This window comes from Falco cherrug, chromosome 7, assembly GCF_023634085.1.
Source record: "Falco cherrug isolate bFalChe1 chromosome 7, bFalChe1.pri, whole genome shotgun sequence".
In the NCBI taxonomy this organism is placed as follows: Eukaryota; Metazoa; Chordata; class Aves; order Falconiformes; family Falconidae; genus Falco; species Falco cherrug.
In genome coordinates, this window is record NC_073703.1 from 13,503,149 (window position 1) to 13,530,783 (window position 27,635).

At 35.4% G+C, this 27,635-nt stretch overlaps 1 protein-coding gene across 2 annotated transcripts in view; it reads right to left on the reverse strand.

The window, feature by feature from the left end:
* The window catches only part of EFL1 (elongation factor like GTPase 1), a 122,686-nt gene that overhangs the window by 72,322 nt on the left and 22,729 nt on the right, over positions 1 to 27,635 (reverse strand). For both annotated transcript variants that reach the window (XM_055715340.1, XM_055715339.1), the window contains exons 13-15: positions 25,979 to 26,130; positions 24,838 to 25,016; positions 24,024 to 24,159 (exon numbers count right to left, since the gene is read on the reverse strand). In XM_055715340.1, coding sequence (XP_055571315.1) covers positions 24,024 to 24,159; positions 24,838 to 25,016; positions 25,979 to 26,130 — 467 coding nt within the window. The remainder of the gene's footprint in view (positions 1 to 24,023; positions 24,160 to 24,837; positions 25,017 to 25,978; positions 26,131 to 27,635) is intronic.

Here is a 27,635-nt window from a genome sequence, read left to right on the forward strand (position 1 = left end):
TTAAGAAAGACACCATTATAACACCCACACACACTTCACATTTCTTTTTGTAGTGCAATAATTATCAAAAAGAAAGGGAAAAAAAAGTAAGAAAAAACTGCTTAGGCAAGAAAGGTGAGACAAACTACTGCTCTTTTGTTTCAGGTTACCTTAAAGAATGAAATACTAAAAAGCATTGCAAGTATTTTTGAACAGTCATCTCTCAAAGAATAACCTGGTCTACAAACTACAGTCTGTTACACAAATAACCACGCACAGTGCTAAGCAGCTTGTTGTATACCGCTTTAATTTATTTATTTATTTATTTTTAAGAGGTGGAGTTCGAAATGTCTGTAGGAATTTTCAAACATACTAACTTGACCAGGAAACTGCTTCTTTTTATTAAGTCTGCCTGCGGTGCATCACCCAATTTCTACACAACAGAAAAATGCTGAATTCTGACTCTTTGGGGGAGTGTATAAACTTCAGAGACACTAGAATTTATTAAAAACTCCTTATTAGAAATATTACATGCTTTGCTATATATTGTGTAACACTGCTTCTAACGTACTTGGTAGCACAGCCTTTTCTTCCCAGTCAGGCCTCAAATCACCTCTATAGATTTTATAATGTAAAGCAAAGAGCTTTATCTCTATAAACAGTTACTCCTATAGGTTTTTTTCTTGTGCGTAGTCCTGTGAGATTAAAAGGTAATTTTAAAAAGCTTAACACTGAGATGGGAACACCCAGAAGAGCATTAGTTCTATGCTACCTTTAAAAGAAACAGGCAAGACTTCAAATATTATGTAGAGACATCATTTTTAAAAGATTACAAATTATCTCTCTTGTCCCAAAGAAGCCAATTCTACACAGTTGTTTATCAAACTGATTTTTGCTAGCATATATTGAGTATTGTCCACATTTATAGAAATTTAACCAGTTTCTTACTTTTTATATAGACTAAGTTCAGATTACTCTGACAAATCATTCACAGTGATCAACAATAAACATATTTCAAAGTATTAAAATTATTATTTCAACAGCAATTGTCAATATATAGGTTGAAAATAAGACTTCCTCTTAACAGACAAGGAACTCATTAAAAGCCTGTGAGATAATGCTAAGAAAGGCCTTTCAAGTTTGGTTGGTTGCAATTTAAAAGTAGACCACATTATGGTGTACATCAGGATGAATTATTACAAAGACGGCAAAATGTGAGATTTACAACAGTCCTTCTTTTCTCGAGTCCTTTCTATTATGTGCCCTAGAAGATAAGAATACTAGATCAAGTATATACCTACTTGTATCACCAGTGGTTTTACCACATGATAGAAACTAAATGGTAAAAACAGGTAAGAATATAGTAACTGAAATTTCCAAAAGCAGTAGATTTAAGACAAGTGTCCATTTTACCTTTTGCTTCTATGTCTTCCACCACTATACCTTAGACAATACTTTTGCTGCCTTTAAAGATAAAGTACACTTTTCCAGCTGAATTCAGCTATAAAGATTTGAATACATAATAGATCAATTTCAAGATATATATAATTAGTTTCCCTTGATGTAGAAAGATTTAGCATTTACAGTCCTTTCAAGATGCAAAAAAATGAAGCAGACGCCACCACCACGCATAACTTTTTCAATCAGATAAGGAAATAATTTAGTTTGCCGTGTAAAAAACCAAACAAAGAAGAATGAAAGCTGTTTAAATTTTAACTTCTGCCACTTGTTACTAGCCTCAGCACATTAGTTCAGTGGATCTTTATCTTCTCTCGCTGATGATATCACCACTTAAGAATCCTTGGCTGCTTTGGAATGGAGATATGTCAAGTTTTGGACTAACATTGTAAAGAACTAAATAAAGCAAAAAGCTAGTGTTAATCTTCCCAGCAAGACTCTGTCTCCACTGAAATACATCATTTCTTATCAACGTTGTCTGTTTAGAAAGATTAAGACTTCACAATATGCAAAGCCTCCTGGTTTAAATGCTCCACGCACTGCACTATGTATCAGTGAAGAGAGACCATGCAAGCGCATTCATAACTCACGTAAAAGGAGGTGTGATGCAAACTTTTATAACTCTACACAAACTGAAATCTTAAAATGAGCATGTGCCTTTTGTTTCAAAGGGAGCATACAAACAGACTAAGATGCCTATAATTTTCTTTGGGCAGTAATACAAATAGTATTTTTTTTCCTCCCTAGTGAGAGCCATCTGAAAGTAAGTATTTTTAAAAGGTGCTTCAGAAAACACGTATGAAAAAATAAATTCACAAATCCACCTTAAAAACATGATTGGCTCTTAGATGTTTCCAGTTTCTCCTTAAAATAAATAGGTTAAAAGCCAAGAAAAACAACCAGAAAGGCAAAGGTATTTGCCAAATAATATTAAAATAATCCAAAAAACTAATGAAAGTAACTCTGTATCTATCTAATTTGAAGATCTGTATCTTCAAATCTATCCACAGAATTCTCCTTTTCCCAACATCTAGCATAAGCCTAGAAAAGATTATACCATTAGCACACTGTTACCTAGTAGGTTGACTAATACTGGTTCGCTGCTTCCATGTACACTTAAATCAAAAGCCTCCATGCTTCCATTACTATCCCTAATAAAGCAAACAAAAACCCAATGAAATGGAGAAAAAAAAAGAAAAAAAAAGGAAAAAAGTGGGATTTTCCACGAGGGAAACTGGCTTTTGGTAGGATTAAACTCAGTTACAACAGTATGCCTTTTACAGTTGAGGAATCTTAAAATGTTTTACAAATTACTGTGATTAAATGATGGTAACTGTAGGGACTTTGGACAAGTAGCTACTATGGCTTTAGAACACTCTGTATTATACATTTATCACCTCAGATTTTAAGCATGTTTCTCTTGAGTCTCATGGGCACTGCACAGAGACATCTGAGGGCAGAACTTGACCTTTCTATATTAGAAACTGTTTCTGGAAGGGAAGGGAGTGTAAATCAAGACACAGACCACATTCTAGTCGAGATTTCATCAACTTTTTTCCATAATACACACCACATGTTAGCAGAGATTGCTGGTGAGCCTCCTCTTCTCATCTGTAATTGTGCACTTCCCCCCCTCAATTGTTCTTACTTGCTTCTGATGCAAGTGAAATTGTTCGTATGGAAAACAGAATTCTGTAAAGTATGTGCATAATTTCAGCTGTTCCCAGTACTTTCCAATCATTTCACAGAAAAAAGTTAATTCAACATTTTCTTTTGTATTCATTTTCTCTTTCCAAATGTGGGGGTTTTTTTTTTTGAGCTGCATCTCTAAAAATCACCAGTATCCAATTGACTGTAGAAGCTCTTGTCCCAGTTTCTTCATGAGTTTTAAGAATGAAGTTCTACCTAAGTATCTGCTAGAGATTAACAACCAGAAACATTAATTCAGTTCCTCAGTACAAAGGTGTTAAGTTATACTTTGACTGTAAAACTTTACTTTTAGGCTCATAGCAGTTTGAGGGCAAACTGAGCATAACTTTCCGATTAGATGAGAGTAAACTCACCAATATTTGTAATAATGTTGTGACAAAATTCCCTCTCCCCAGGGGACACAATCATACGATCAGACATTGAATGCAACAAGAGACTGTTGACACAAGAAGCACCTCAATGCTTTACCACTGAATCACTGAGTAGTAAAAGATGAGAAGGTGCTAGGGCACCCGCTGAGGGCTTTTAAGAAAAAGACTTAGTGGTTCAAAGAACAAAGCTGTCTGCTTTTAGAAGAACTGCAAGGAAAGCAAGGAAAGCAAGAATGTGATCTAACAGCATGTTCCACTAACATCTCCTATAGTTTTATATATTGTAGATTATAGTTCCAAAGAGGATTGGAAACATATATAATGAGTAAACAAGCATCCTTTATCTCCTGCTGAGACTCTTTAGGAAAAAACACCATGTATTTGATTAAGTACTTAGATTGCATGATAACATATGTTTCCTAACTGTTGACTGACTTGACAACTGTAATTACAAACTTTCCTATACTTTTCTCAGACTAGACTAAAATCAATTTCAAGGAAACTGTAAAAAAAACCCTTTTACATTAAACAGTAACATCTCTAAAATGATAAAACCAATGGCTAGAGATCTACCTGCACTCAGTCTTTATGAAAAAGCAGACACCAAAGCTGAGTCAGGGATTTGCTTGTTAAAATACAAATTTACCTTAAAGTAAACAGAACTAAACCAAAATCAGTTAACATTCCAAATCTGACTTCTGGGTTTACTAATACGTATAGTCAAAATAAAATACTGATTTCCTTAAGCTGCTTCATGAGCCAAATAAATATAGAAGATAACAGTATTTCAGATAATTATTCAGATAAGAAATTATCTGAATATTTATCTAAATTATTATGCTACAAAATTATTTCATTTATCATGCCATACGGATTTTTGGAGCTCAAAACCTGAAGTAAATGATCCTGTTTTTTAAATATTTATGGTTAAACTTAATTTTAGCACAGAAACTTAGAAAGTTAATGCTTACATCTGTAACCTGCCCTCATTCCTTTTACATATTATAAAATCAATGCACTTGAAGCTTCACAAAAAAAAAATAATTAAGAAACCCCCCACTACTCCAATTTAAGTTTACTTTTACCTTTTAACTGTAAAGCATTCTTGATAAAGGCACTAAATGGTACCTTTCGCGGTTTCATAAAAATATTAGCAGTTCTACTCAGCAGTATTCATGTAAAATATTTTGCCCAACTCCGCACAACATAATTCCTTTCCACACATCAGCTCAACATGACATCACTTGAAAGCAGCGATACTGAACGACAGCAAAAACGTGGACAGATCTGTGTACCATGTGACCACATTGGCACTGGAACTCAACTCAGTTAGCCTGTACATCAAATTAATACTTCCATTACTGCATGTGGAAAGCATTTAGCACCATACAAAACTCTTCAAGGGTTTCTGAAACACAAACCAAATTTTAGATTTACAATTACTTTGAATAAATGATTTTAATTTGATCTGACAGCAACACATCTGAATTTACTTTTTAAAAAAAAAATTACTACCAGAACTTTAGAGGCTGTTCATCATGGTTGTTATCCCAAACAAATGGCATTTAGGAATGGTTGTTTCAACATATTTACTTTGATAATCTAAAAGTCCTTTGAAATACTGATTTGTTGGGGTTTTTAAATAGTAATAGTAAATTGCTTCTGTAAATAAATTCATGACATTGCATCCTGTACTGGAAAAGAGATCAGCTGAATTCACATGGAACATCCTATGCAAGGAAAAATTTTGCCCAGCAATGCTCTAAGCAAAAAGAAAGCCTTCTAGACAACAGAATTAACCACACTTTCTAAAAAGAGAGGTTTGGGGGGGTTTGGTTGGGGTTTTCTTGAGTTAAGAAATGTCTCACAGGTGTAGCTCTGGATATTTTTAGGAAGCCTCCCTCTTACTTTGTCCCACAGATAAACACATGCTAGTCATCTACAGATGATTTTGTACTGGTTCAATAAGAAAAACACTTAACAAAAGAGAAAAAAGTTCTTTTGTTTCTAATTCCTATACTGAAACTTTCCAAGACTTCAGCTATAATGTTGATATCTGCCTTATTATAGAAAACAGAAAAAAGATGGGGCTACTGACCCTTCGTAAAGCTGTTTTGCACATAATTATAAACTGATAATAGATCTTATCCACAAAAACATTTCAACAAAATCCAAGAAGACATTGAAGTGTTTGGTAGAATACTTTAGTTAGGTTTGATATTTACACATAATTAATTTTGCAAAAGGAACATATATGAAAAGACCTAAGGTAACGGTTGGACTCAATGATCTTAACGGTCTTTTCATATCTAAACAATTCTATGATTCTTCACCCTCAAAGCAGCAGAACATGGCAAATTCTCTATGTTTCTCTAACAAAGACAGTTTATGTTGCTTATATTTTGGACATTAAAGAGGAGAAAATATTTCAAAATAAACCTCTCTGGCTCACTGAATATATCATAGCAGTTATGTTAGAAAGAAGTAGAGAAATAGGAACTCTACTGTTTTGCAGGATCACCATGAGTAACATGAGCTATGCACACATACTCAGTTCTGGAAATCTATTAAAATAGAATCCTATTTTCTTAGGTCTGTAACATGAATAGATTATATATTGGAAGTATTAATCAAAACAATCACTTCTCACTTTATTGAAATGTTTTAAAAATATTTCACCCACACTGAAATGTATCTAAAACTTCAAAAAGACAGGAAGGGGGAAGCAGCAGCCCGAGGCTGGGAAGGAAAGCATTGAATCAATTGTGCTCTAGTAGATTGAGCGTGAAAAGTCTTTAACATTACAGGAAAGGAGATGGAGGCAAGACCTTTCTATTTAAAAATGTAGTAAAGTTCAATATTTATTTTTAAGTAGACACTGGGAAGACATAAAATCCAATAGAATATTTTAATTTTTTTATGAGAATACTTGAGGCAAGACCCACGTGAGTGAAGTTCAAAAGTTCACTAGGGTTTTGAGCACAAAAGCAAACTGAATTCTTCTAATTTTTTGATCAAATGCTTCCCACAAAAAAGCAAAACAACAAATCTCAGCTAATAGATCAATAACATCAAACAATTTCTTCATAAATAAAACTAGTTGTAGAATAGTCTTAACAACCAACCAACCGTTAAAAGAAAATGCCGCTTTAGGTTTTATTCAGTTTTAGTAATGTGTCCTGAAAATGGGCAGACCTCGTGTATATACTGTTTTCTTAAATTGAAGATTATAAAATATAACTAACATCTGTTACTTCCCAGAATCAATTATAAGTGGCGTTAAAATTAATGAGGCCTTCAGGCACTGATCTTGCAAGGAATTAATTTTAATCTGTAGAAGTCTTGGAGGTTTTGTTGTCTTTGCCTAGAAAAAGCTACAAGAACATACTGCTACAAGTTCTGCATTACACACCCTATGTATGTGGGGAATTTAGAATCTACTACTAGAAGTGCCAATTACAAAAGACAATGGTAGTTAGTTTAAAAGCTCACTGAATTTTGTCCATCCTTGTGCCGATTTTGATTTTAGAATTTGTTTAACTGTAGAATCCCAAGATACTTGATTTACATTTAATCAGTTAAAAAAAAAAGAATATGAGGCCTTTATCATTCAATACATCAGGTAAACGCAAAGACAGACTAATCAGTTACTAGGCTAGTTCAGACACCACAGTAGAAGCAGTATACCAATTACCAAATGTGTACAATATCCTGTGGGAAATACCCTACTGAGTCATCGACCATTTATCCTGTTAACTTGCAAGACATGCAAGTTACTAATTAAAATTCAGTTTCTAAGACCTGACGCAGTGCCTAATGCTCTCCTTTAAAGGCACACACACCCCCAGCCCCCCGTTACATCTGCCTATAAGTGATTTCTGCTTGTTTATTTTGTTGCCTTGGGAAATAACAGCTTGAGGTGTTCCAAAGTACCATAAATAATGGATCACTTTGGTCTACATTACGCAGAAGTTAATGTTTATTTTAAATACAATAATTTTCAAGAAGGATAAAGAATAATACGAAATTTGACTTCAAGCTAAAAGAACTCTATAAAGAGCTCATTTGTAGTTACAAGCAATAATATTTTGGGGGATAAATAATCAGAAGAATGATTCTAACAAAAAAAAAAGCATCTTTCCAATGCCTCAGATTAGGATTATCTGACATAAGGGATGTACAAACAGATGGCATGAGAGGGAACAAGGGATGCCTTAAACACACTTGCTATATCAGCAGTCTAGGAAGTTACTGATAATGAGTTATTTATCATAAGATCCAGTTTAACAGCAAGATAAATTCCAAAATAAACAGAAAATGCATTCAAATTAAAAACAAACAAACAACAAAAAAAGATGTTACTGCCACTGGAAAACCTATGATTGGGCTATTAATACTGATCTCATTGAAAGGTGAAGATATGCTCCAAATACATCAAACAAAATTTAGCTAGAATAGTGACAAATTTTTAGTGAACAGACAGAATTTCCAGAAAGTTATCTCAAAACACTCACACTAATCATTGACAAAAGTACCTAAAAAATACAAAATAATAAAGTTCTGGAGATGTTCTGCTAGCCCTTCATTATTCTAGTTTAAATAAGTTTTTGTCACAGCGATAAAAAAAAAATTCTTATTTTTCCACAAGATTGAACTTACATTTAAATCATGAATTTTACAAGTCAGCTTCATATTAAATATTTCTGGCAGTCTGTATCTGTGTAAACTAAGCATACCACAATCATGTCTACTTAAAACATAAAAATAATACCTAAAAATTAAGACTCCTACTCCTTATCCCCACAAAACAATGGAAAAAAGACTGCCATTTGCTCCCTAATTTCTGATTACTTCAGTTAATGTATCACTGAGAGTTATTGCTATAATTCATCGTCCATACAGCTTTGACTTCCTAAAATACTGCAACATATTGACTTCTATTAGCTCTAGGGTTAAGAGGAAAATGGGGGAAAACATACAGATCACTCCTAAGATATGAGAATTCTTAAAACTAGTGCAGAAGACCACACAACTGAATTGGGCTTTAAAATGTTCCTCTATTTCAAAATGAAGAAAATTAATAAATTAGAACTAATCTTGATTAATAATATTTAATTCTATTTACATCCCATTGGTCTCTTCATTCCTTATAATCAGGCACGGGCCTCAGGCTGACAAAAGATACCAGGGAGGGAGCCTGCAGCTCTAACATGTCCACATCTGGAAAACCCTTAGAGTTCAATTTCCTTTCAACAGTAGTAACACCAGTCACTGAGTGCTTCATTTGCATTAGAGGATAAAAGAGATCCCACCCCGAGAGGTAGTCCAAGAACACCATCTCAAACACAACTAGGATGGTCTAGCAGCCAGCTGCCATCAAAAAGAGCAAGTTTGCCCCCACTCCTGGCTTTCCCACACCAGTATTTGTCAGACTCCGGGAGAGCCAATTCAGGATACTACACAAACTAAGAGTAAAACTCATCAAATAAAAACGCAAATTTCCCTCTCGCCCAATTTTCACTCCCTCAGCTAACATAGCATTAATAAATTTCTAAGAGTCACTGCTCCTGACGTGTTGTCCGAGAAAAGGCAAATCAACACATTAATCATAGTGAAACTACTATGGCGTGATGAAGCCAACCAGAAGTACAGGTTTAACAACCAGCATCTTATAAAACTAGTGTAGAGACTGTTTTTCCCTCCCATCCATGTAAAAAGGGCAGCTAACGCCTCCTGGTCCTGAAACAATCTGGTTTGCCTCCATGCCCTACTGCTACCCCCTCAGAAACTAGACGAGTCTGGGTAACGTTCTGCTGACTAAGCAGAAGAGGCTGCAGATGCAGGAGCCTGTATCACCCGCAAGCAACAGCAGTGGCTCGGCCGCTGTTCAAGACAAAGCAAAACCTCAGAACACACAATGTCAGCTGCTTTTCTGAACAAAAGAAACATGGCCATTTGCCACTGCTAGGTATCAGCTGTGGAGCGACAGAGTTCTGGGTAGATGAAACTTTCCTCCTAAAAACGAAAAGCATTTCTGCTAAAAGTCGCAGATTACTTAAATGACTTTTTTTGTTGTTCAAGAAGCAACGCTTCCAACACAGTATGTCATACTTCCTGATGGGATTACGTACACAAAAGGATCTGTTAGAAACTGACTATGTTTTTAGTCTCCTTTCCAAAGTAAACACAACTCTTGTAATTACACAGTCTCCCCTCAACAACTTTTAAACATGTTGTCAACTTCCCCTAAGTTTACCAGTGAGAGAGAGGAGAGGGTTCAAATACAATTAAGTTTCCACAAGTTATGTAAAATCAATGGCTACGTACTGAAGGGAGACCAAAATTGGTGAGCTCCCTGAAAAATGGACAGGCAAACACAATCATTATATGTCCTGCTTGGAAGCAGCTGCCCAGCAACCAGCATGCGCATCCTGGCTGGCCAACTGGGGACACGCACCACGGCGGGATAGGCGTAGCTTAGAGGGAAGCTGAGAGATTTTAAGGACACCAGTCCACAGGAATCCAGGCTTTGTTAGCACCACCGCTCAGAGAACTTGCTTTTTGAACATCACAAAACAATTAGTCTTTTGTGGAAAAGCTCTGAAAAATGTAACCACCAGGATTCCAAAGATTTTAGGTCCCCTTTGGAAAGCTTCTCAACACACAGCTCTTTGCGTCAATGAACCACGTAGGCTGTCTTTAGAATTCATCACGACGTGTGCTCTCAACTTCCTTGTCCTCAACAGCTCCAGCAGACTAAACGCGGGGGGGGGGGGAGGGGGGGGGATCGGGTTGAATATCTTTGCTGACGTGTAAATGCAATAACTGATGTAACAAGAACTACCAGCAGGTTCACATTTTCATTTAGATTAATGGGCTCACAGTCATGCAACTCGCAGTTACTGACCCAATACTTTGATAGTGCATAAAGCATGATTTGTACGAATCTTAGCATAAGACACCTGGAAACCACCAAGTATTTAAATGAGTAATTGATGCTCAATATTACGTTTCAGAAATCCAATCAGTCACCGAAACAGACTTCTGTCGAAGTTGGCAACGATGATACTTTAGCCACTGAAGTTTAAAATGACAGTAATAGATAAACTGACTAATCTCCCATACATTAACTTAAACAACTGTATAATTCATACATTCCAAGTGTGTTTTTTCCATTTCCACACCAGTACATTGTCTTGGCTCAGGTCTCCCTACATTCAAGTCAATAATAGTGTGCTTAAACCAACACTAAGTGCCTGTGCAAAACCTGCCTGCTTCAAATTCATTAGGATGACAGAAATAATCTTCATTCTGTAAGGAAAAGCTTTGACTCACATCTCAGCTGGGGTCCTTAAATTCATTACAATTTTCCTACTGCAACCTCACTGTCTCCACACAGACAGGGCCAGAAACAAAGACGACAATATGAAACACTCACTACCAAATTAGGTGAACTATCTAGTAAAACATGCCAGCACAAAGGAAGGTTACCAAACGCAAAACCCCACAAAAAACATTAGCTGGAGTCTATGACAGTCATGACAGAGAAGCAGCCTCGGAAAATGGAGCCTCTCATTTTTTTAAAATCCCTGGCTTGAATTTTGCCCAAGTACATAAGAGACCTCACTGGAGAGAATTAGGTAGTAGGGAGCAGGAAAGGTTAGAGAAGAGCCATAGTTCTTTCAGTCTTAATTAGATGCAAAAAGGCACCTAAATTTGGTTCCAGTTATTACAATCAAGTGACACCAGCATCTGTTCTGCATCTTAAGACAAAAACTCAATGGTACCAGCCCCTCAAACATCACCCTTACCTACCTATAACTGGAATTTAACAATACTTTATAAATACATTCTTATGAATTCGTATTCTGAAACATGTAAGGTGAAACTCGAAGTTTTATCTATGCCTGCTATTTTCAATTCATACTGTTTTGACAAGTACATTAGACTAACTATTACTAGATAAGTACAAAGGGAGTTGAAACTGGGACTGCTTGGCTTGCAACCTCTCCACAAGAGTATTTTTAGTAAATATCAGCACAATTTCTAGTAAATATCAGCTTTTCCAATTATTTGCTAAAAGATAAACCACTACACACAGTTTAAACTCTGAGCCTAAACTCTCCAGTGCTGCCCCTTTAACACTGTTGTTTAGCAGCGCTACACAGTTTGACATCAGTTGATACTCCTAAATATAGCCCTGCCTCAACTCCCCCCCCCCCCCCCCAGCTCACCAGCCAGCCAAAGCCAACTTAATGACTCACACCCTGATACAGGCTACACAACCCTCACAACGCTTCTGCAATTTAAGGCGAAGCATGAAACGACATCCACATTTCGGGAAAATATTTAGAAAATAACTCACTAAAACATCGCCTTTATTAACAACCTCTTGACTTTGTAACCTCTCCATTTGTTACAGAGGATTTTGATTCTCCACAGCCATGTTCATGTTCGCTGGGGTTGTGTGCTGATTGATTCCAAACGGGTCTTCCTTGCTCAGACTCCCATGCCCTCACAGCAACCCCCTCCCTGCTTCTTCTGAACTCCTTGAAGAAATTTTGGTAACAACAAGACAATGGAAGCAAAAGAGAAACATACAAAGTAATAAAAGGCTTTTGTGGCTAGTTTGAATGTAGAAGTCAAGGCATTTCACAACCCCAGATGGTAGTTATTGCAAGAACGCTGTGTATTACAGGCACTAGGTCTACTACACAATAAGACAAACACTTCTTCACATGTGGGTGCGAAAGTGTGTATCCTGCTCCTCTCTCTGTTACACAGGAGGCCTGACTAAGATTAGGAAGTGCTCCAGCAGGAATTTAAAACACATTCAAATAAATTGCCCACATGGATTAGTGGTTTATATTGCATAAACAACGACCGTTAGAAGAGCTTTTGCATTTGCTTAGGTTGTGGTTCACTAAAATATTCTCATATAGTCTTACTTTATTGACATGAGATCATTAAGGTAATCAAAATAAAAAGCTGAGGTAGAGAAACAGATGGAAAGGCTGAGACAAAGGTGGAATCCAAAGACAAAACAGGAGGTTAATACCATGACTTGGGATAGGGAGCTCAGGGGAAAAAGGGTAGATTTCAGAGCCATGTTAACACTCCAAAGACAGCAGAGGAAGTTCCAGCCTAATTTCTACAGCCTGGCTATTACTCTGTGCAATTAGCGTAGCTATGAAAGCTGAAGAAAAATTCAGAAAGGAGAATTTTCCCATCTCTTTTTCATAGAAACAAAAGCATTTCTCAGGACAAAGAAAGTATCAGAGAGGAAAAAAAAAAAAGCTAAACAAGATGTTTTCATGACAGTGGCTTTACTTAACACTACGCTGCCTCTGAAACCAGTACATTATTTTCAAGTTAAGCTAAGAAGTAGGCACCACGCTGATTGCAGATTTTTGGCTTTCAGAATACTCCATGAGATTAATTTAATTTAGAGTCAAAACATTTGTAGATTTTCTACATGAAGAAATGCACATTAAAAACCATAATACAAAGTTTTCACTACACTGACAGTGCTGTGAATCCATGCGAGACCTTCACCCAAAACTGAAATAGCTACATATTTTTATATTGTATGACAAAAACTGCCCTTTGGCTTCAGATTAAATAGGAATAAGAAAACATTTTAAACGATAAAACAAGTTACCTGGTTCCTATTTCCATTTCTTGTAAAATAACATATGGGAAAATTACATGACAATTCTCTAACTAACCTAATTTGTCAAGGAATCATCATTATCATCATCGTCATTCGGATGCTCTGAATATTGAGATCATTTTACATTCAAGTTCAAGCACAATCTTAATCAGACAGTGCATATGTCATGAGAAACTGAAACCACCAATGTTTTCCTTAAAACTGTTTTCTTCACAAGATTTTTGAAGTATAAAAATGGGAAAAAGACTTACTCAGTCAAAGACATGTAAAGGAGTTTCAAGTTTGTATATACCTTGGAAAAGAACACGTAACAAATTCAAGAGAATTGTAAATTTTCCATTACCACAACCCACCTATACAGAGAACGACTTCCTGGTGCACTAAATCTGAAGAAAGTAAGATTTAAGAGAAATTACTCAGAAGTCAAGAACTATGCAAAAATAGTGACAAACTACGTTTAACCAACAAAACCTACTCTGCCTACAGAAAACTTTTATACACCACTCATTCGCTGCCTCCTACAGGGCTCAGAGAGGATAACATTTTGAGACAACTAAGCTGTAACTGCTAGTCCTAAGTTTCTTCTGCACACTGAAGTTGCACGTAGTATGTTTCAGCACTGTGAAACATAAAAAAAAAGAAGATATATTTTGTATCATTAATACGATTATCTAGGCAGGTAGTTTGTATTATTTAAGGATGTATCAGGAAAAGTACATTGCCCTGATTGAGTCTGCAAAAGGATAAAGAAGCAGCACTGTATACAAAGCCTGGCAACTGGAAGCTGCATTAGGAACGGAGGTGCACACATGTAAAATATACCTCCAAGATACAGGAAACAAAGATTATCCAAACAGGCAATTTAATGATTTAATGTAAGTTTTTACACCGTTCAATGTCTATGCAATTCTACACTTAAGTCTAGCCTAAATAATACCTGTGAGGCTGCATTCTAGCTTTTTATTTAGTTATTTGTCCCACAGTATACTATGACTTCATAATATGACAAATATCTACATTTTACAACTACCTTTAGTACATTAATTGACTACCTTTGCAATTAAGCCAAAAAGATTAATTCATCTGATAGAAACTGAAGTTTAACTGACCAGAACAGCAACGGAATAACCAGCTGCTTAAAAGTACACACTTCTTTTAAAAAAATGTCACTATCTGATTCAAATACAACATTTGTATGTAGCTTGAGATATATTTTCTATAAATAACACTGCAAAACTTGAAATCCTTTAAGAATAAAACTTCTTTTCTGCTTTGGTAATTGCACACATTCCTAAACAGATTTGATTTATACTGTCTTTTTTACATCTGAATTGCTATACATAAATTTACATGTAATAAGGCATATATTTTCAACCTCATTTGTGCTTAAAGTGATTATTTTGTACCTATTCCTGAAATGACACTGCGTGTTCTCAGTTTAAATTTTGGAAAACCCATAGCCACATTAAACAAAGGAAATGTTCCTTTAAAACAGTTTTCTGAAAGTTTTGAGTTCTACAGCAAAGTACTTCTGCAAAGGGAATTCTCCAGCATGTTTAAATCAGAACTAGGAAAACAAGCCTAAGAGCATTTTGTACAGAGGGATAAAAGGTTCAATTATATTGTCTAAATACAGATTCTTGTTAATCAGGTAATTTACACCTCTGTTGAAAACTGAACCTTACACAATAACTACACAAATTAAGCACGCTTGCTGAACCTCTCAGCCATTTACTTTAGTGCCCCAGTGTTCAAGTTCATCCCTGAACTGATGTTTCCAACTTCTTCATACAAGAAGTATTTCGTACTTGCTACTTTCACACAGTGGCACTAATGGGCAGGATACTCTTAGAAACTGAATTCTAACAACTTAAGAGTACAAAATTGAAGTCATGGTGGTTCATCTACCATAGAACTTCATTTAGTGGTGGATACCAAAATCTCTTCAGAGATCTTCAACCAATCAAGGCAGGTCAGATGGTTCCCATCAGAACCACACAGTAAGAAAGGAGAGAGCATGTGGCTATACTATAAATTGCCACCTACTGAACTATACTGACATTCTAGTTTTAAAGAGGATACTGGTTTAAAAAAACTATAAAACACCAAAGACAAAAGCATGCTCCAAGTAATTTTTATAAGTAGATTGAGAGAGGGTATAGTTTTCAGGCTCTTCAAATGAAAACGTGAGGTAATTTCCCCAAATCATCAGTGATGTATATCAGTATGCTGGAAAAAATCCCAAACGCAGTATTACGGATGTGAGCTCAGCCCATCATCTCAAAACTTCACCTTAAGACTTCTATTACCACTTTATATCAGTGACGCTAACTACTTTAACACTCTTCTCTTACAGTATTGGAAAAAAAGAGGTTCATTAGCCAAGTAATAAATATGGCTATTTCTGCAGATAACTGTCCTCCCTTTATTTACACATCGACATACTCAGTTTTGTAGAGGGAGACTAAAAATAACACATTGATGCCAACTAAAGAAGTAACTCTGAAATACTGAGGGAAATACCTGTTTTCTTATTTTAAAGAGACTTATCACACCCAAGTACTCACACAAAAGATCTGGAAATACTGCAGAAAAGCCAGCTAGTATCTGGGACCTAAATCCACAAGCAGTTAGCTATTGAAACTCTGAGTAACATCTGCCCAGGGGCAGTAACTATGTAAGTCAATTCTCCACCCTTACTCAAGGAAAAGGATTCTCCTTAACACTGGCCCTGAATTCTGATCGATATATATCAATGTAATAACAAGCATCTAATAAATTTGAAGTCGTAAGGCCAAAACCCACTTTTTTTCTGAAGCAAACACAGAGGTGATAAACAGACAATTGCCTGTACCTCAAAAACGCTTTCCAGTCTATTTCTAGATCTTTTCTATTAAGTAACTGCAAAGTATGTGCCTGCTGCTGTGTTGTGAGTTTCTTCAAGCAGCAATGGTAGGAAATTGTCTTGATTCTTGTTAGTCACACTGCTGCCTGCAGGCACGTAAGTAGCAACAATGAACACCAAGTCTGGGCAGTTTTCCTTCTGGTACTATTTGGGAAACATCAAGCATCAGCAAGTATCTGACTGCATACAACCCCCAAAAAACCAAGGAGTGCTTGCCTCACATTTGGAAGATTATTTAGAAATCTAATTTTCAATTATGTGAAAGCTCATATTTTACAGTTTATAATAATTACAAGTTGGTTTAAAACTGATACAGAACGTTTCATTGCATTCCCTCCTTTCCTCAAAAAACATAACTATTTGATTTTTCTGACATTATAATCCAACAGTGGTCAAGAGCAAACCTAAAGGTATTTTTGGCTAGATAAATGTATTATGAGTTTAGCTTAAATAGTTTTAGACAGTTCAATTTTAAAATACATTTTAAAAACCCCTTGTATTCCAGTGGCAGGACTAAACACATTTTTAAGATCACATAATAAATATAACTCCTAAATATTAGAGCAGAGAATATTCCAGAAGCACTAGATAATTTAGAAGTGTTTTTACTCAGAAAGAATTACTACACTTATGAGTTCCTTTTATCGTCTTAAGAAGCTACAGTCAGAAAAATAGAAAAAAATTATAGCTACTCAAAAAGCAATTTAAATTCTTCAATATAAATTTTAGAAAATAACACCCAACCTATAAAAGGCTTCATAAGGAAAGTACTAACCATTCAAAGCAGTCTCCCCAAAAAACCCTTAGCTGGGTCAATAAAGACACGTGTCAGTGCTATACCTCTGACCTAAGACATCATATTCTTTCCTCTCCAGTGATAAGGCTGAAATTGATTTGAAAACAAGGTAATGAATCACTTATTTCTTTTACAATAAAGTTTGTCAAGTCAAATCCCCTGAAATGGAAACACAAAGCAAACAGCAGAAATGGTAAGGCAAACAGGGTAAAGGAACTTATCAGATGATCAGCAAAATACACTTCTATTCCATTTGATGCTAGTTCACCAGCTGCGCATCATGCTATGTGACATTGCCCAATAAGCAACACTAATTACTCAGCCCACTTGTTGGAACAATGCACAGCAAAGAGCAATAACTGCAAAGGGATTAAGTCTACTACAGCAAAAATAGAGTTAAGAAAATGGTTTCAAGTTTCCAGCACTGAGAGAGGCCAAACAGATTCACTATTCTGTCTTCAGCTCAAAGAAACTTGAACATATTTAGTATTTTTCAACAATTTAACTATTCACAAAATATTAACTGGGTAGGAAATTAATATCAATACAATGACGTCAGGTAAACTCAACATTTCACAGAAATAAAATGTCATTCAATAACAAAATCCAATCAAGTATATAAGTTTTCCTAAATAACGCTGGATTGCTATAAACTAGTTAAAAATGCAAGGTTATTTTATTGGAGTTATAAGATGGCATTTAGCGATAAAAACTGTAAGTATTCCAAAACTGAAGACAAAGGTTTTTCTTTGTTTCATTCACTATTTTCACCTAATCTCAGTAACATTCTTGAGAAAGACTGCCCTCCTGTGTTCACTAATCATAGTATGCTGAGAGAAGACGGCCCATGCAGCTGGAATCACTTCAAGCTGGCTATTTAATTTTTATTTTTTAAAAAAAATCACATTACTGATTCAGAGAGTGAAATTAGCCCACCAAATGTTTGCACAGAAATGAAAGGCTGGTGCAACAGCAGGACTGTTCCTAGGGCTCTCACAGAAGGTGGTAATGCTTGCTAGTTGGCATCAGTCCTAGAAAGGCATTCTGGGCCTTTAAAATGGCATCGCTGCTTGCAGCTGCTCTTTGCTCTTAACAGAGGCTGCTTATTAAAAGCTTCTAAATTGTTCAATGAAGTCCTAAAGGAATAAAATGCTTGTTAGACACCTTGTAATGAGGTTAGCTATACTGCTTCATACCAGCATCTCGCACTAACCACTGCTATATAGCGCCTCTCTTCAGAAAGGTAAAAAATAATCCAGAACCACAAATCCGTAATCACCTACATTTCCCATGTCATATTGTTTACATGTCAAGAATCCTGTAAGTGCTTTACAAATAATTAAAACATGAAAGAACATTGAATGGGAAAACAAGCATTTTAGAAATGGAAAAACCAAGGTACACTGCAGTCTGTCATGTAGGAAATCAGTTCATGGTGAGCTGGCAACAGGACTGACTTCTAGATTCTTGCTTTTAATAATCATTTGGTGAGTTAAAGAAACAAATGCTCTTAATTTGGTAGAACACTTGATATTCACATAGCTAACTGCATTTGAAACATCAGGAAATCTAGCCTCCTATGAGAATTACACTAAAGCACTACAAATCCAGTGGTAAGGGGAAGGCTTTGCTTTTAACAGTATTCAGCAAAACACAAAAGGCATTTAAATAGTCATACAGGCAGCTCTAAAAAATCTGGGGTTTGTATCTAGCAAACACAAGACTATTGCTGTGGTACTTGTGGATAAAAAGCAGTATGTATGTCAATTAGAAGATGCATGTTATTCTGAGTGTGCATGCGCAACATGCTTTGAGATCAATTCCATTCCAATTAACAAAAACATACCACCTGACGATACTTCAATTATTTACTCAGAAAAACATGACACTGAGCCAAGTTTAAAAAAACCCCACAACATTATTCACTTATACAAGTACCTGAACATGCTTCTACTTACACAAGTACCTAAACCAGTGTTTTCAGGAACATGTTCCTTGGGTTTTACACCAGTGTTTGCTTAAATTACATGGAAATAAGAATCAGTACCCAGTATGGGAATCCAGGGCCTTTCATCTGTGCATGATATCATCAGCAAAAAACACTCCTCCTTTTTGACAATTTTACACTACCTCCAGCAACTGTTTTCATTACCAAACCCCCTCTTTTTTTGCATAGAACAAGAAAACCAACAAAAGGGGCAGAGGGAGAAAGCTATTACGTGCATCTGGAGGGCATGCACTTGCTTAATCTCTACTTACGAGCCCAAATTACTTTTTCCTCACATAGTGCCTTGTAATTTTTCCTTTGACACTTTGGGGATCACCCACCAAGGTCTTTTTATCATCTTCAACCACAAAAAATATCAGAACAAGTGTTACAGAATGACACTTTCCCTGTATTTGCACTTTTCTTTCGCCTGGTTTAAGTAAATTAATAAATACCTAAGGGAAAAAAATGATATTTTTATATATATATATAAAGAGAGAGATATTCTTGCGTGGGAACAAGCAAATCAACCATCCCCACTTCCATTTGCATTCCCCAGAACACAGACTTATTAATGCTTCAAAACACTGGTGTGATAGAGGTAGTCTTGACTTAGACAAAATAGTCTTAACATAGAAACATAACTGAAATAACTTAAAACTTGCCTGAAATAAACTCCTTTCTGGAACTTTTAACACTGTTTCAATATAAGTTATTGTTTTCCCTCTTGGTAAAGCAGGAATTTTTTTTATTCATGCAATGACATAATAAACACTGTTTCCCCAACCCTTCATTACAAAAAAAAAAAAAAAATTGAAAAGAGAAATTGTTTGTGTTAGTGTTAGATTTTTTGTGTACCTGCATTAACAGTCTCTACAGTTTGTTAAACGATACCTAACACTACATGGCAAACAGAAGAACTGACATAGAACATCCAAATCAAATCAATTAACATTTTGTGACTGTACATAGTCTTCCTTTTCATAAGACAAACTAAGCACTAGTAGGAAGAGCTATGATAACCAAATGAGAGAACAACGGATTTCATGCTATAGCCAGGGCTTCACCTCCTGTCAAATCCAACACACCTGGAGAAGATGCTTGCATGGCAGCAGGAACCTCCAGTACCATAGATGTTCCCTGTACCAGAAGGGGGAGTGTCCCAGCAAGAACCTGAACTTCTATATAATACTCAAACTTGAAGAAGCTAAACACACCTGGATAGCCACATGATTATCTGTATCAAGCTCTTCTCTCTGACACATTTTTGGCATAACAAAAAAGACAAACCTTTGAAGAGAGTGGGGCAATTACAATACCTTGCTATTTGCATAGCACTAAATTATGCAAACACAGGTCAGTATTAATTGAAGTGTCACTAAGAACACGCAATGATGTATCAGTCAAACAGTCTTTGACATTTAATAGTCAACTACTGCTTCTCTCCTTAAAGACACAGAGAAGGACAGTATTTTCAAAACAGCACACAGACACGTGTCAAAGGTCTATGATACAAGGTTTTCTTTTCAATGGATATTCAGGTGGTTTTCAAAAACATGCCCCAGACGTCTTGGAATCAAAATACATCAAGTGATCCTGAGATACAGATTTAGGTGACATAGGTAATTGTCACACTTAATGTTTGCAAGCACAAAGTACTCTTATATTTGGAATTTGAGTATGATTTCAATGTACCTAGTTAGAATTTACAAAGCAGGTAACACTGGTTCTGTTAAGATAGTAAGGCATCTGCCGAACTGCAAGACAAGCGAAGCTGGTGCAGGTTCATATGGACCTTAAGACAGGACAAAGTAATACAGAGAAGGCTAGTACTGCAATAAGGACAAGTAGGTGGGCCATGTGCAAGGTAAGGCTCCCACTCCCAGGACTCTCAGCCTTGATGACCACAGGCAGGTTCAAATTCAGTAATTGCATACCATGCAAAAGGCCTGTGCCATGACACAGAAAAATAAGCTATTCTTGAAAAGAAGCATAGAGACACGTTTTATTTTTTGATCAGTACTTGACATTTTTCCAAATTAAACCTCAAGATACTTTTCATGGCCCATTCCAATGACTCATGTTTTTCATTCAGCAGTGTCAACTAAACACAACTGCCACTTGGAACTGAGGGCACGTATCTAGTCTCGTATAACCTTATCTTTGCTCCAGTAACTAAATTCTCCTCCTGCAAGGTCTCCGTTCATTGAAAGCAGTACAAAGTAGAACCCAGTAGTACCAGTTAACAAGTATAATTTCCTGTCTGCTGGCACAGGACCTCTACAGAAGAGCAGTGGGGGTGGGAAGTGAAAAATAAGACGGTACTCTCTCTTCAGAGGGCGTTTTGCTCACATACTCCTTTTCAGTTCTCAGAGTGGAGAAATCAATAGTGCTTCCAAATTACAAATTCTACAAACCAGGTGGTTTTGTCAGAGACAAAAATTTTACTCTTTTCATAGAATATTCCAACAAATAAATTTTAAAAGAAGATTTATTACAAAGACTTTTTTTATCCTTGGTCCTCTGGAACTTTTTCATTTGTTTTAAATCACACCGCACCTCCCACTCAAGGACTGCAAAAAAATGTATAGCAGTTGCAGAGATTGTAAAGAAGAAAAATTGTGAATTACAAACAGCTATATGGAAGGAGGCAGTATTTTGCGTTTGCCCCATTATTTGAAAATGACATAGTGCTTAAACCTTTTTTACAAATACTTTTGACAAAGCATGTGAGCTGCAAACTTGCAATACAAATTAACTAATGCAAAGCAGTTTGTCTCTTCTAACTTCCAGGAACTCAGAATAATAGCAGAAAATAACTTTCCAAAGCTTGCCAGAATGGCTATGCATATTAGATAGGGGCATAGTATGGCTTTTCAGCTGGATGTTCTTGAATTCTGCTTGTGTGACAGCTTTATAGTTCAAATAGAGTATGCTTCATTATCTTTTCCTCTTAAAACACTTTGTTACAAGTTTCTCATATTTTTAGCAATTAAAAGGACATTAGTATTTTAAGGAAATAGTAATTGAATACAAGGAATAAGAGATGAAAGCTTTTCATCTTCAGTAAAACAACCTGTATCAAGCCATGTCTTTGATCATTAAACCAGTAAAAAGAATAAAAAGGCTGCTCACTAGGACCAAGCAAATTCTTCCTTGTCAGAAACAATCTATAGCAATAAACCCCCAAACCCTGAATAAAAAAGATCTGAAAAAACCCTATACCACTAGTTTTAAAGTGGAAATATGCAGTCATGATTAACTGTGTATTCCTTATGGCAATAATTTAACTGTACAGAGTAAAACTACAGAGCTTTCAGAAAAGCTTCCTTAATTCACTAGATAATACAAAAGCAATTTCCTTATATGGCTGGAGAAAAATCACTGCTGTATGCTTTAAAGCTGGAAGACAAATGGCCTTTAAAACAGAAATCATTGTTATTAACCGGAATAATAAAAGTCTTGCATCACCATTGTTTACACGTTCCTTTCATATAAAGGTACTGCATTTTCTGCGGAGTGTGGTAAATCATCACCAAATCAGTAAAGGTGTTTATTGCATTTATGTAAATTAACAATGCAGCTTTACAGGGAAGTGGGAGAAAAAAAAGGAAGAAGGTATTTAGGGCTTTTAGTTTTAAAAATTCTTTAAAACTACAATGAATTAAAAAGCCCACCAACAAACCTATATACTTGAGCTTGTATCTTCTAGGAAAAAAAATAATTCTATTTTGTCAATATGTAAAGAGACTAGACAATGAACTGGTATAAAGAGATGAAATACCAAACATAACCTGACTAAGAGCTCCAACTGTCAATTCTGATATTAAAATTCTAATGAATTCTAAATACGACAATTTTTGTGTCACCATTTAGAACTTTCCTATTACTCCAATTACTTTCCTTTATGGAAAAGCTAGACCCCACTGCAGAGTAGCTTTTAGCAGTAGAGCCTACTCACAACTTTTTGGTAGATTTAATTGGCTTCAAAAACATTTCTTGAGATTTAGTCCATTAAAGACATAATATAATTCTCACAACTTGTTTTTCTTTTCTCTGCAAAAGCAGCTCCAGGAGTATTTATTATTTGGCAAGCAAGAAGACAATAACCTTTCACTTTTAACGCAGTGTGTTTTGGGGTGGGTTGGCTGGGGTTTTTTTCCAAACTCAATTCTTCTTTGAAGTAAATAGACCATATACGTAATCCATTTTGACACTGAAAACAGTCAACTTGGGCATCAGACTAAAGTAAGGCATAACTCAGGATTTTAAAATATTAAGCTTCCAAATAAAACGAATTCACCAGCTGTTTATGCAGTGGCCCGTGATAAAAGGAACGAGCATGGTTAACTCCCCAGATTAACAAATCCAACCCTGACAGGAAAAAAACCGCACCCTTTGATTTTACTGTAGTTTGTACATTTTCATTCACAAAATGAAAGAAATAAAGAACCAAATAATTTAATAAATTAAAATAATTTTTTAAAGTTAAAATAATACACTTTCTAAATTCTAAACACTGCTTTTGATAATAAAAAAAGACAAATTAAGGACAAAACCAGGAAAGAATGCTATTCATAATTTACAGTAAAGCAGCTCAGAATCTGGCACAAAAGAGCATAACTCAGTGATTAGGACGACTTATCACTTAGAACCTTGTCCATGGAGAAACTGCAAAATTTGCCACAGCCATAAAAGAAATAATTTTTAGCACCATACTTCAAGCAGACCCATAAATAAAACTAGTTATCCACATCACTAGAGAAGTCATATTACAGCATTTCCACTGTTGGAAAAAATATTACAAATAGTCCTTGCAATTTATAAAATATGAGACCTTACCACTGCCGTTGGCAATTCCTGGCAGCAATGCTTACCTGGCAATACTCCAGCCTGAAGACAATAAGCTAATGTAATCCCTAGTTTTCTCCTATTTGTGCATCTTTCCCCTTCTCACAATTCAAAGTTCCCAGAAATCACAGTTTAATTAGACTGCCTTCATTTTTTGCACACACAACTGACTTAAAAATATTCATAGATTTATTTTAAGTTTTCTTATTATCAATTACACACAAAAAACTCACTGTATTTTGGATGATATAAGCCTTCAAGCTCTAGGAGATTAAATACTAGTTACATCTTACCCAAAACATTTCCTGCAGGTACTTCTTCAAGATCTTCAAGTTCTCTTCCCATAAGCAAGTAGAGATTCTCCAAGGTACAGCTAGTCATATGAGGTACTAATGGCAGATCATTTGTAGCCGAACACTGGGATGACAGCTATACAAAGTAAAACAACCAGTGTCAGATATTTATCACTTAATATTGATAAAAACTTCTTCCTTAAAACCTCCTTGCACTCCAAAGCTAAGAAACATGTCAAAGCATTTTCATTTCAAAAGTTAGATATTAAAAAACAACATAAACTTGAAAATATTTTTGTACCATTCCAAAAGTCTAGTCTTGTAGCACACAAGCAAATGTTACCAAGAAAATAAAAAATAATGCTTTCTTTGGTAATTTTTAGGTGTGCAGTACCACTAGCTCACTTATTGTCATTGATAAAACAGATGTTTTAAAGTAAATTTATAAGCAATGAGCATCTATGATCGCAATCTCAAAACATTTAATAACATTTTTTTCATACTATTATGAACCTTTCTGTTCCCAAAAATCTTTGGTTTTTCCCTTGCAAGTTTTCTTTGAAATAAAGCATGCAAATACTGCATTTGTTGTTAGCTAATACAACACTTAAACTGTTTGGAAATGTTAAGGTTTATAGTAAGTTTATGGAAACAATCAGGTATTACCACAATTACCTAAAATATTTTGATACTTTTTGGAATTTTTGACTTGAACACTTTTTTAAAAATTTCTTGAGTGAGCAATGTGCAAAAGGTTAAGTTACCAGTGTTTCAAAATACCAAGTCATGCTAACAGTTCACTGTCATCTCTTACCTTATGCAAAGACTCAGCAGGATCATATTTTGGTCCTAAAACAAAGATCTTTTGCCCTCTCCGCACCACTCCACTGAACACTCTAGCAAAAGCAATGAAAGACTCCTTGTTCTCTGCTTCCTGTTTCATTGCGTTTGAGGTCGTGATCTCTACTTGACCGGTGAGCTGTTGCTCTTCACCTAATCAATGAAAGAAAAATAGATGAAGTATAAAAGCAGTTTCTGCTTCATCATCTGAAGAAAAAAAATAAATTACATATTATCCTATCACATCTGATGATGCATTAAAAGATGGCAAGAATCAGATTCATTTAGGATGAAAGGACCTTTAAGATCACCGAGTCTGACCATTAACCCAGCACTGCCAAGTCTACTACTAAACCATGTTCCAGAGCACCAGATCTACACCTCTTTTATATACCTCCAAGATGGTGACCCAACCACGGCCCTAGGCAGCCTGTTCCAATGCTTGACAACCCTTTCAGTGAAGAAATTTTTCCTAATATCCAACCTAAACCTCCCTCGGTGCAACTTGAGGCTGTCTCCTCTTGTCCTATTCCTTGTTATTTGGGAGAAGAGACCAAGACCCACCATCATAACTCATAATCCAGTCCGGTTGCTCATACACTGCTTTTGTACCAATTTATTATTAGGCTGTTTGGTTGTTGTTAGGGTTTTTTTAAATGAAAGTTACTCTCATAAAAGGAATTAAAGTTATATTGGCATAAAATATGCTAGTAACAAGTATATAAGAAGGTCCCAGCAGTAAGCTAAGCAAACCTGGGTCTTTTCATCCCATACACAAGGGCAAAAGGTCAATCACCACACCTTTCTACTTCGAGTGAAAACTATTTAATTTTACAGCAGACCATCTTCTTCAAGCACCATCTATCTTCACTGATTCAAAGTACCGAGACAAGCACATTCTTAGGCTATAGGAACAGGTATCCATGACAGTATTACAGCATTTATGAACTATCTGCTTTCTTACAAATGCCTCCTCACTCTTCACTCAGTCCCATCTATTGAACTGTTTGGACTGGCATGTGGATGATTTTTTTTTAAGGTACACAGCCCCATGACAACACCTAGACACTATTAAAATGTCCTGTCAGAAAAATAGATAGCAGAGCATCACATACCTTTCGTATCACCAGTATTCTCAGTTACTTCAGATGAATTTTCACTTTGGGCCTTTTCTGATAGCTCCTTTCCTCGATTTGCTGCCAATTTTTCCGCAAGCCTTTGTTTTGCAAGTTCACGACGATGAGCTATTTCTTCTTGAGTTAAAGGCCTATATTGTATTTTAAAATGTTAGTATTTGGAAGCATCATTTATTTCAAAATAAACTAAATCACAATAATCAGAATACTGTATTTGGCATAAGTAAAAACTTATGCAGAATGCCTTTTGTCCTGATGATACTATGAATTTTAAGTCAGCTAAAATTATCAAAGTTGTCCTCTACCATGTTTAGCAACATGCCACTATTAAACTTCCATTTATTTTCTCAAAATAAGTCGTTTCTCCCACTGACATGTGAATATTCACTTTTTCAGAAAAGATCCAAGACAATTTTCAAAATTGCTCTTTATACTACATGCAGCACATTATCCTAAATTAGAATGACAGCTAAGACTAAGAATACAGTGTATTAATCTAAGCTTATTTATACCAAGATAGCTAAGAAAAAACTACCAGACTTTTCTTCCAAATACATAGGGATCAAATACTGTCATTTTAAATTACTTGTGGTGTCTTTATCATTTTAAGCTAGTCTTCACAGCAAGTGTTCAAATGCACGGAAAATCTTTGCTTGCTACAGTTACCTTTCCATAAAGTGAATAAAACTTCATAAAAGACTAAAAAAAAAAAAAAAAAAAAAAAAAAAGAGAGACAAAACCAACAAAACATAATTCTAATATTCCAATGCAATTTCTATCTCCCTTAAAACAAAGTGCTTTAACATAAGATTTAAAGTAATAAATAATAAAAATTAAGGAATGACATTATCATTCTTACATAAGGAAATATTTCAAGCATTTTAAACAGCAAAGTGAGTTACACATATATGAACTCTAACAGCACTGCCTGAAATTTCTAAGTCTGGCCCTACTTAAAAATCTGTAATGAGGTTATATTATAATTTAATAAAGTCCAAACAAGGAAATTAATTTCAGATACTAGTTATCTTCTCTACCAAATTCCCCCTCTGTTTCTATTAATTTCCCACAGAAAAGCGCTGAACCTGTGAACTTGCTACAATCATTACAGGTACTCTTAAAAATAATCTATTCTGTTTAATAATTTCTCTATCAACAGTATCTCATGTAACGTGCTGTCAGGTGCCTACCTTAAAAAAAATTATCAACACAGCTTAAAAACAGGAAAAAATAATTGCTATGCAGATTATTTTTTTTTTTATGGAACTAGAATGCTTTCAGTTTGGGTTTGGGATTTTTTTTGGTTTTTTGTTGTTAGTTTTTTTGTTTTTTTTTTTAATTGGGAAACATATATGTATAACATATATTGCTTTCCAGCACTAATAAATAATTTATTTCCAAAATAATACTCAAAGTGTATTTTGTATTATATGAATATTCTTAATGGATTTAAAAATCCAGAGAAGGAACAGAAGAATCCTAAACATGCATTTCTACAACACAACCAAACAATCGCAAAGTCTCAGATGTTGACTTAAAACCCTGTCAACATGATGTGTCCTAACACCTGCATTTGCTCATTGACAGAGGCAAGGACAACAGTTCGTAGTGTTAGGCTGAGGATTCGTTCAGTTAA